General features: G+C 45.9%; 2 protein-coding genes across 3 annotated transcripts; one reads left to right on the top strand and one right to left on the bottom strand.

Moving 5' to 3' along the window:
* Positions 1-2,213: 2,213 nt before the first annotated feature.
* Positions 2,214-4,977, top strand: LOC149304621 (putative transcription factor ovo-like protein 3). Its single transcript, XM_089479091.1, has 4 exons — positions 2,214-2,319; positions 3,002-3,159; positions 3,501-3,684; positions 4,691-4,977. Exons 1-4 carry the CDS (start codon positions 2,214-2,216, stop codon positions 4,975-4,977), a joined length of 735 nt encoding a protein of 244 aa, XP_089335217.1.
* A 1,003-nt stretch (positions 4,978-5,980) lies between these two features.
* On the bottom strand, positions 5,981-9,685 carry LOC149304620 (DNA-directed RNA polymerase II subunit RPB9). 2 transcript variants are annotated; one of them, XM_089478778.1, is made up of 6 exons: positions 9,595-9,685; positions 8,277-8,331; positions 7,733-7,806; positions 7,128-7,202; positions 6,750-6,801; positions 5,981-6,207 (listed from the first exon to the last, which is right to left on the bottom strand). In XM_089478778.1, the coding sequence occupies exons 1-6, from the start codon at positions 9,651-9,653 to the stop codon at positions 6,145-6,147; spliced, it is 378 nt and encodes a 125-aa protein (XP_089334904.1). In that variant the 5' UTR covers positions 9,654-9,685; the 3' UTR covers positions 5,981-6,144. The 2 variants fall into 2 exon arrangements, with proteins under 2 accessions (XP_089334904.1, XP_089334905.1); XM_089478779.1 differs by having other exon boundaries at positions 9,499-9,649.
* Between the last annotated feature and the right edge of the window lie 1,158 nt (positions 9,686-10,843).

Below are 10,843 nucleotides of genomic sequence, written 5' to 3'. Positions count from 1 at the left end.
TGGTATGTGTGTATTTTTACTGTGCATAATTACAACAGACGTAGGAGTAATTTTGAAGAGCTTCCAGAGGGACAGCTGTGTTTGTCTAGAGCAAAAGAACCTTGCAGCTCTTGTAGCCCCAATGAATGTATATAGTAAGCCAGACTTCAGGTGAATTCTTTAGCATGGTTTGTTAATCAAATGAGAGAGAGAGAGCTTGTATAAAATCAAACCGCTCAGAAAGCTGTCCATGGAAACAGGTTTATTCAAATAGAGGAGCATCAAGCCAAATGTGAAAATGGGGCTGTGTTTGAAAGGAGAGATTTGTTTGCTTTTAACTGCCCAGAGCATCTGGGCAAGCAAGGCAGTTTTTATTAACTAGAGTAAGATAATGGAAAGGGCAGATCTCTTGTCCTCATCAACAGTTATGCAGAAACTGGTGTGGCAGACCTTTGAAAAGCAAAATGTGTTGAACTACAAATCCCAGAATTCCTCGCCAGCACTGTCAAAGGTCCTGGGGATTCTTGGATCTCTAATTCAACAAAATAACTTTCCCAAGCTTTAGTAACTACAGCTACCTGGACAGGAGGGAGAAGTGAACAGGATTGAATTATGCTGCCGAAGGCAACCTTTTCCAGTCGTGTTGAGCTTTCCAGTTGGCTTAAGCACCTGGCAGGTGGGAAAGATTAGTTTGTTGGACTACAGCTCCCATAATCTTCCACCAGTCAGCGTGGATTGTAGGAGCTGGAGTCTTTAAAAGTATCATTTCAAAGCTTTGCTTGGGTCAGGAGGCAGAAGAGTTAGGATGGCTAACATGCACTTGTCTCTCCATATTTGTGGCTTTGATTATTCACAGATTTTATTAATATGTTCTCTATAGGAATATCTAGGTCCTCCAGGGCAACTCTATGGTCAACTTGAACCATAAGTCGCACTGAAAGACCTAGAGATTTCTAGAGAGGTGTTATCTCAAGTAAAAACACAGCGTTTTTGTTATTTGTGGTTTTTTCCACATTCACAGGGGTCCGGTGCCCCTAACCCCAGCGAATCTGGAGGGACAAGTGTACTACAATTTATTTACATCTCTCCTTATATCCCCATTTTGAACAGTTACCATAGAATCATAGAATCATAGAGTTGGAAGAGACCATTAGGGCCATCCAGTCCAACCCCATTCTGCTATGCAGGAAATCCAAATCAAAGCATCCCCGACAGATGGCCATCCAGCCTCCGTTTGAAGACCTCCAAGGAGGGAGACTCCACTACACTCCGAGGGAGGAGTTTGTTCCACTGTCGAACATCCCTTACTGTCAGGAAGTTCCTCCTAATGTTGAGGTGGAATCTCTTTTCCTGCAGCTTGCATCCATTGCTCCGGGTCCTAGTCTCTGGAGCAGCAGAAAACAAGCTTGCTCCCTCCTCAATATGACACCCCTTCAAATATTTAACATCTTAACACCATAAACCCAAGTCTCAGCTGAGTTAATGGAGTGCAGACTGCTTTTGCACTTTGAACTCAGTTTGCAGCAATTGAAGTGAGCTGGGGACAAAAAGGAGGAAAGTGGGAGAAGAAGAGAGGAACTGGAACATTTTGAAAGCAAGCTGAAAGATGGGGTGGCAATGGATTTATTGGGATTAATTCCAAACTGGGAGAGTTGGGGAGTGGATTGTGGTTGTTTCATCCCAATTGTTTAAAAATCTGACGCGTTTCCAATTTCTTCCAGCTGCTCAGCCAAAGAGACCGGCTGTCTAACCGTCCTCAGAGCTCTTCTTCATGGTCAAGTGTAAGATTTGCATATTGCGGATGGAGAGCTTGGGTTGCCTTTGCAGTTAGGAGCACATCATATGCAAAAAAACAAAGAGGAAAGAATGGTGGAGGGTTATTCAGAACATCCCAGCCCTCTTCCCCTTCCACCGAGGCCGATTCAAATTGCCAGGACGTCCCATGCTGCTGTTTTAAATAGCGCACTCTGCATCCATGCAATCCCTTCAAATCAATTCTTTTCCTTACTGGAGTTCTGCTGAGATTTTGGATTTTGCTTGGGACTAGACCAGAAAGTTCTTTAATGTTTAAAAGCTTAATTCTGCTCTCTTGGGCCACTGTTTCCTCCAAGTCTTAATATTTTGATAATTTTTGCATCCCACGGCTTGTTGCAACTCCCAAATTGCTGAAGCGAGTCGTGTCAAAGCCGACAAAGACACAAAGCATCTAAAGCCAAGTGTGAACTTCTTCAGCCATGCCCAAATCTTTCTTGGTGAAACGGCGCAAATCCATGCGACGGCTGGGACTCTGGAATTGGGGAGAACTTCCAGACCAGCTCCGGGGAGACATGTACATCCCAGGTAGGTCTGCTTGGGGAATTTTAGAATAGACATCGTTTGCTTAAGAGTTATGCAAGTATAAATTAGTCTGTGGGATTTGAACTATTGGCCGCATCAGATATTGTAAGAAACGTTGGATATTGGGAAGGGCTGACCCTTCTATATCATGGCTGTTTTGTGTTTGTTGAATTTACGTAAATCATATTATTAGCGTATTTAGTTGTTATTCTGTTCCTACAGGATGTCATTCTCTCCAACTGCCCTGACTTGGCCAGGGCAGTCCCAACTAATCTTTTTCCATCCCACTTTTTCAGCTGCTTTTAAAATGTCCCACTTCTCTCTTTCTTTCCACTTTCCCCCTCCATCCTCAGCTATAAATCTGAGTTCAGACTTCCAAAGTATTTTGCACTCCATTAACTCAGCAGAAGGAAGAGGAGAACAGATGGCAGAAGCTTGCTCTTCCCAGTTGGCTCAAGCAAAAGCAAACTGCTGCAGGTCCTCCCTCGCCTGTCTGTTCTTCCTCATTAATAACTATCATTAGCCATCTTGACCACACTCTGATGAGGCTCCAGGTTTTCATCGGTGAACATTTCAGAATCCTAGATAAGGAATTACTTAACTTGTACTGTTGTTAACACATTCAGCTTCGTACGTTGGGACTGTTTCATCTTCTGAGCGAACAGTTCCACTGCTCTCTCAACAGGCAGCACAGCCCTAACCTTTGAAGAACCCAGTATCCCCAGAGGTGAAGACAACACCATCATGTGGGAAAAGACCCACGGAGGAGACCCCCAAGCCCTCACCCAAAGCCAGTTCCATTCACAGCCAGGTGCCATGGGGAAATGCCTTCAGAACCGCAGGGTAAGTAAACATTGGCTATGTGGTTAGAACAGGATTTGTAACCCCAAATACTTTTTTGGATTGCAATTCCCGAAATCCTCCAGCCAGGATGGTCACTGTCCTTGTCCCCAGGATAGCCTCTGATTTCCTCTTTTGGAAAGATGATGACTGAGATATGCCAGGTATTGTTTTGAACATTAAATGCTTGGTATGTAAAGACAACACAATGCTTTCTACCCTCAGGCCCTCTGGGTATGCAATGCTCAGAAAAGTTCCATTTTTGGACTTCAACTCCCAAGCACTGAAGTGTTACTCTGGGAAGAGCCTTTGTGCCTCAATAACCTGTCCTCTGCCCCCTCCAGGGCCGCGTTGCTCCAGTGCACACAGAATTCCCATGCGTCGTATGCAACAAGCATTTCCCGCTGCAGCGCATGCTGAACCGGCACCTCAAGTGCCACAGCTCCATTAAAAAGCACATCTGCACATACTGCGGGAAGGGCTTCAACGACACCTTCGACCTCAAAAGGCACCTGAGGACACACACAGGTGGGTCTCTGCACCCCTGCTATCCCTTCCCTTGCTTTTCAGCTCACGGAAGGAAACACACTGACATTGCAATTTTTTAAAATCATGTCCTTAAGGCAGTTGTGGGCTACATGCAGGGCTGCGGAAATCCCTTCGCTGAACCTCCAATGACCACCTCCATACCTTCCAATTGTCCCAGATTATTTCTCTATCATTTCACTTTTCAGCTGCTTTTGAAATATCCTAGTTTTTCCTCTTCTCCTCCTCCTTAGTCCTCAGTTTATTTCAGTTGCTGCAAGCTAAATTCAAAATGCAAAGCTAGCATACCCTCCTACTGTCCTGATTTGACAGGGACAGTCCCAATTAATCCTCTGTCGTCCTATTTTCCCCATTGCTTTTCAAATGTCCCAGTTTCTCTCTCTTTCTTCTGCATACCCGCTTTGTCCTAGGCTTCCTTCAGTCACCGCAAATGGAATTCAAAGTGCAAACATAGTTTGCACTCAGGAAAGGAGAAATCTTGGCCTTCTCAGGAAACCCAGGCAAACCCAAACTGCTGCAGTCTCTTCTAGTTTGTCTATTCCTCCTTATTACTAACTTTTGCCACCTTGACTACACTATGCTGCTGCTTGGCCACACATGTCCTGGTTTGCATCTGTGAAATATTGGAGGGTATGAATCATTAGGAAGAACGTCTTTACTGTAAGAGCTGTTCAGTTGTGGAACAGACTGCTTCAGAGGGTTGTAGAATCTTCCTTTGGAAGCCTTTAAACAGAAGCTGGAAGTGCATTTTTAGGAGGTGCTTTAATTGTGTATTCCTGCATGGCAGGAGGCTGGAATTGTGGCTTTATTGTCCAGCTTTATCTTTCCATTTTCTGGCCAGAAATATCTTTTTTTCTTCATCTTCTCAGCACTGGGAATTCTCTCCCTTGTGCTCTTCTTCTCTTTCTAAAACCAGGGGAATCTCCCTTGAGCAAATATCATTCTGTTGGCTCTGAATATAGTGAACCTTGCCTTGCCTCCTCCACAGGGATCCGGCCATATCGCTGCTGTGTCTGTGACAAAGCCTTCACCCAGCGCTGTTCCCTGGAGTCCCACCTCAAGAAAATCCACAGCATCCAGCAGCACTATGCCTATCGCGAGCGCCGCTCCAAGCTCTTTGTGTGCGAGGAATGTGGCTTCACCTGCAGCGGCAGCAATGAGTACTACAGCCATGTCCACCAACACCATCCTCTCAAGGGCCTCGACGACTTCTGGACGCCTGTGGCTCCTGGCCTCCACACAAAGATCCACATTCTCTACCCTCCTGCATACTGAGGTTGAGACCAAGAAGAACTTGGGAGATGCAGTACAAAAAGGAGGTGATTTGGGGCATTCTGGGAGGCGCAGTCCAAAAATGTAACACCCCCAAATGTGGATAGGCCTCTGTATACTCTCTGATTAAAAGGCCAAAATTCAGGACCTAAGAGCTAGTTTTAAGAACCAGAAACTGCCTCAGTCATGCAAAGGAACATAGTCTTGTTTGACATCATTGCAGGGATAGCCATGCTGGCCATGAAAAAATAAATCCAAAATGCATTCTGTAATGATGATATCTTTGGCAGACCAACCAAACCCAGGCCCAAAACTTCATGCTAGCTTTTGAATAGCTTCCTCACCAGGTAGAGATAGTAAAATAGCACAGCCATCATGTCCTATCTGGAGAAGGACTTCTCAGACAAGGAAGGGGAAGTGATACGATAAACAGGCTCCAGTTGGAACAAGAGGAGGCTGGCGATCCTGTCCTGGTACTGATAGAAGCAAAGACCAGTCTATACCAGGCAACAGATTGAGTGGAGAATACACAGGCATTTCACCCTACAAATCACTGTAAATTAATACGCCAGTTGCAAAGGGACAGGAGACACTGATCCTCTTTAAAAGGAAAGTGCTTGGCAAGTTAGGCCATCTGGGCTGGTTTCTGTTGGCTATACATTAGATTAGCCAAGGCCATTTTGTTGCTGCAAACACCTCCAACGCTCCCTTACGACCGTGTCTGGCCTTGTGGGTCTCTGGCCTCTGGTGTGCCTTGGATTAATCTTTCTGGCCATTTTTAATACTTCATTTATATTGAGAGGAGGTCTGGGGCCATGAAAAACAGCCACTAAAGCCATGAGTGACTTAGGCTGAATAGCAGGTTCTCATGAGGAAATGGCATGCATTTCCTGCTCAGAGACGCTTTCTTATTCACCACAGACTGAAACCCAGCTGCATTGATCCTGTAAAAATGTGCCAAGTCCTGCACTTTTGCAGAAGGTCTTCCGGAAGAACAGGTTAGAAGTTTCTCAAAAAATAATGCATTTTTATTCACAGAGCAAAACAATCAGGACACTAGATTCAAACAAGGCAATTAAGAAAAGTAAAGGAGCCGATAAATCATCTGGTAGTTTCCAAAACAGTGGAAGGCAGCCAACAACGTGGGTGGAAACGCCATCTCCAAATGCTTCACTCGGTCCAACGGTGACCACAGTGTGGGGCTGTGCAGACGTAATACAGCCGCATGGCATCCTGAAAGCCAAAGAGCACAGGCGTTTGGAAGGCATCAGGTTAGGTACCTGCCATTATATTGGCAGGGCAATACAGTTGGCTTCCTTTCAGCTACATTTGATGACATATCTGGACTCTGTTCTGTAAGAACATGAAGCCTCCCGTAATAATTTCCCCTTGAAGAGAAGAAGCCTGAACTGGTTTTGGTCTTGGTAAGCGTTTGTAATTTTTGTTGCTGGTTGAATTATTATTAAAATTCCAGAGTGACATAACAGAAACATTTGCTCAACAGTTTCTATCGAATCAGAAAGGATCACAGCCCAAACAGCTACAAAAAGCCCATCCTGAATGTCACCAACTTAACAGGTGTCCATCAGTTAAGCAATTTTCAAATGGCTTTGAAGTCGATGGACAAAAGGCATGCAAATAAGGCAACAGACCATGGAGCAGACTGAGCAAAATGTTGCTGGATGGGATATTGCTGCTCATAACCTTTAAGAGGATGTCACCGCCAGTCATTCTATACCATCGGTTTCCCTCCCGCGGGTAGAAACCCATCTCACCTCAGCCCTTGCGCTGTGGGACTGGAAAAACACCGCTTCCTTATGACCACACCTGGAAAGAAGAGGAGAAGGAGCTCTAGTTAAAACACAGAGGCTCCGCAAATCCCAAAAGGAACCAGTCTGCATGTTTTGGAAATCCACCTGTGGCTGTTCTACACCAGGCCCTCCCTACACTAAGCATTAACAGTTAGTAGTTTAATTCTATTTTAATGTTTACTCTTTGAATGTTTTTAACATGGTAACTATTTTGATGTGTAAGCCAACCTGAGTCCTAATCCTGGGAATAAGTCGAGGTATAAATAAAAACAGTAGTAGTAGTAATAAAGTGCACTTGTCAAACTTTTTAAGACCAAAGTGGCAAGAGCTCAGTTTACTCACTTCTGACAGGGGTGGTCCTCTGTTCGAGGCAGAGTTGGATCTTGAGAAACGTCAGCGATGATCTGGGTTAATTCACTGAAACCAACATTTTATGTTTATGAAATGTATTCCCAAACATTTGGCCTTCCCACTCCTTGAATACATATAAACAGAGAGAGAGAGAGAGAGAGAGAGACGTCCTGTTCCCTTATACATGTGATCATGCTTTTTTAGCCATGCTTTAACTTCTTTATTCAGCTCACAACTGTCTCAGCAAGTTTCACATCAATAACTTGTTAGACATGTGCGTTCTTGAATGAGGCAAATCCTTATTCTTAGTACTTAATTCACTAGGATTGCGGAAACCGCAGGCACAACACCATTACACGATTGGTGGCACAATGTGGGTATTCAGCAAAACGGTAGAGCAACTACCACCTAACTACATGAATGTAGATTTCTGCTACTCAAGCACAACGTAGGATCTCAACTACAGAGTTCTAACTATACTCATCCTCCCTCCACAGTGAGTTAACGTCTTTTAGCATTAAGAAAACCAGCTTCTCCAACATTGCATTCTGTCCCAATGGAGAAAGGTCCCATTGAAGAAAGGCCCCAATACTTACTCGACTTCGTGGGTGATCTTATTGACATAAATGCAGCTGTTGTCAGCTTCCTGCTGGTAGTCGCAGTTCCGGCACTTGGACAAGCGGCAGAGAGGAAGAAAGAAGGCGGGAAAGAAGGAGAGCAGGTAAAGACCCCGGCAAAACGGCAGCATTCGCTTTCTACTAGCAGCGTGTCTCTTCTTCCGTTTCCAGGTAATGGATCTCAAGCAAGCAAAGAAAGAGCTTTGCTTGGGAAACTGAAGCACCGACACAGTCGTTTGCTACTAGTATACAACGTGTTGCAATACCATTATTGGTATTTTGGGATGCGGGGAGGCAGGCACAGGCCCTCACCCTCCGGTTTAGTTTAGCCAGAACTTAGAAAAGTGACTTTTTTGAACTACAGCTCCTAGGATCTTTCACTGTCATGGTTGAGAAAGAAATGTAAAAATCACTTTTCCAACCTGGAAATTCAGCCACATTTCCCCCTAAAGTAATGCTTTTGGAAACAGCGATGGCAGATTGCAGCCTCCGTTACTCCATTACTCATGTACTCTGTACTCACCGCATAGAGAAGGATCCTGTTCTCTTTGTCCTCCTTGGGGTACAACATGTTGTTGCTGTTTAAATAATAAGAATAAGAAGAAGGGAACAGAAAATGAGAGCTGTGCTTTCGGTAACCACAGACTGAGTCTCCTTTATCCGAAATGCTCAGGACCAAACACTTTATGATTCTGGGGGCAGATTTGGGAATAACTGGGCAGTGAGCCCTTGGCATCTGCCTTGGGATTTGCTTCCAGGACCCCCCAAATTTTGTGGGTGTGCAAGTGCCATTAAAGACAGCAGTGTAGTAAAACCGTGTCCCTGACATAAAGTAGCAAAACCAAGGCATCGGAAGCACTTCTGACCCAGGAGCCATGTTTGAAAAGGAAACCTAGTTTATTCAGAGGAGATTCGTCTTCCAAAATGACTGGGGACCCGAATTCAAAGCGAACCCAGTCTTTATACCGTTTTGAACAAAGAAAACAGCAGATCGTGTTATCATTGGTTAGATCTGAGCTAATCATTTAGGGCCCTGTTCAAACATGACACCTAACATACCTCTCTCTCCCTTGCAGGTGTGTTTATTATCGGCTGAGCCATCCATCAAAACTTTTATATTCTCTATGGCCTGTTACAGGCTGTAAAATAAAGCTGCTTGGGGTCTCTTTGGAGGTATGCTGTTTAAATGATGCATGGGTCCTAAGAGTCCGGAGGTCGCGCCAAAGCCACACTCCCTTCCTCTAAGCACTGGAGTGTAGCTTTGGTGCAGCTTCCGGACTCTTAGGGCCCATGCATCATTTAAACAGCATGCCTCCAAAGAGACTCGAAGCAGCTTTATTTTGGCAGTCTGTAACAGGCCTATGTTTTGTTTCACTGTCTCTTGGTCGACTTCCTTTTATTTGGGTTAGAACTATCAGTTAGGAGCCATTTCCGAATCGGTTTACATTCCTCAACAAGAGGATCTGCCATGACCGGAATAACAGCCTTTGCTCCCAATGCATTTCAGTACTATGAACTCCCCAGCTCCTGAGCATAAGCAGAATTCCTTTCACTGCCATGGCCCCATGCTATGGAATTCTGGGAAGTGTAGTTTCCTGAGGCATTGCAGCCTCGCCTGTCAGAGAGCCCTGGGATCCAAAGGCAAACTACAATTCCCAGGATTCCACAGCATGGAGCCATAGTGTCAGTCTGGGCTATTCCTTCATTGTGGGATGGAGAGGGCTGGACCATCATGGACTACACACCCCATCATCCCCAGGCAGGCCAACCCAGGTGGCTGGGGATGACGGGACACGCCGTGCTCGGCCCCATCCGCCTCCTGGGAGCCCGCCTTCCCTCACCATTCCTGGCAGAAGCGGATCCCGACGAAGCCCGGCTCGTAGGCCCCTTCCGACTCCATGGCGACTGCGCATGCGCGAAACGAAAGGGCGCCTTTCCAGCCCTGCGCTTGGCTTCGCTTAATCAAACTGCGCAGGCGCGATATCTGGCGGATTAGATGGCGTTGCCGCTTCGTCTACGGAAGCCGTTGCGGGCCATGAAAGCCTTGAAAGAAGTCATTGCAGCGTTCGCCTGCCTCCTCTCCCTTTAGAAGTGCATCTGCACTGGATGTAGCGCAGTTTGACACCGCTTTAAGCGCTGTGAACTATGTTCTGGCGGCCTAGGTTTCTCTTGAAGCAAAAAGAACGGATGTAAAGGCTACATTTCTGTCCCCATCCCTGAGGTGCATCTGCACTGTAGAAATAATCCAGTTTGACCCCACTTTAGCTGCCATGGCTCCATCCCACACAACCCTGGGACTGGTAGTTCTGTGAGGCGCCTGCTCTTTGGCAGAGAAGGCTAAAGAAGCCCTTGTAAAACTACAAAGCCCAGGATTCCCATTTTGGATGGAGCTGCAGCCCTTAAAGTGGGGTCAAACCGCATTATTTCTACAGTGTAGTCCCAGAGAGGACACAGAAGATGCGGAAGGCAAATACTCCTTCACCTTTAGTGTTAGAGGCAAATACCAAAAACACTGTTTTTACCTGAGAGGATTCCTCTCTAGGAGCCTCTAGGTCCTCCAGCGCAACTCTGTGGCCAACATCAGCCGCGCATTGACCATAGAGTTGCGCTGGAGGAACTAAAAATGCCTAGCGAAGTGTCCTCTAGGAATCTCTAGGTCCTTCAGTGCAACTTTTGGTCCAATTTGACCATAGAGTTGCATTGGAGGACCTGGATATTCCTAGAAAGAATGTATTGATCCACTCCATGAATAATCAAAGCCACTAATACGGAGGGAAGGGACAAGCGCATGTTCCTTGGAACGTGTGCCAAGGCCTCACAGGCAAAAATGGTTTCCTGGAAACAGTCAAGGAAACAGAGCTGCCCTTCTCAGTTTGCATAGTCTGTTGTCTGCCTTCGTGTCGTTTCTGACTTCATGGCGACCCTGAGACAAAACCATCCTGGGGGTTTCTTGGCAAGATTTGTTCAGAGGAGGTTCGCCATTGCCTTCCCCGGAGGCTGAGTGTGACTTGCCCAAGGGCACTCAATGGGTTTGCATGGCGGAGCAGGGACTCGAATCCTTGCCTCCGGAGTCATAGTCCAACGCTGAAA

This window comes from Sceloporus occidentalis, unplaced genomic scaffold (assembly GCF_023333645.1).
Source record: "Sceloporus occidentalis isolate IW3139 unplaced genomic scaffold, rSceOcc1.0.p SCAF_13, whole genome shotgun sequence".
In the NCBI taxonomy this organism is placed as follows: Eukaryota; Metazoa; Chordata; class Lepidosauria; order Squamata; family Phrynosomatidae; genus Sceloporus; species Sceloporus occidentalis.
Note: the sequence above shows the minus strand (reverse complement) of the source record. Positions and strands in the feature narration are given on the sequence as shown.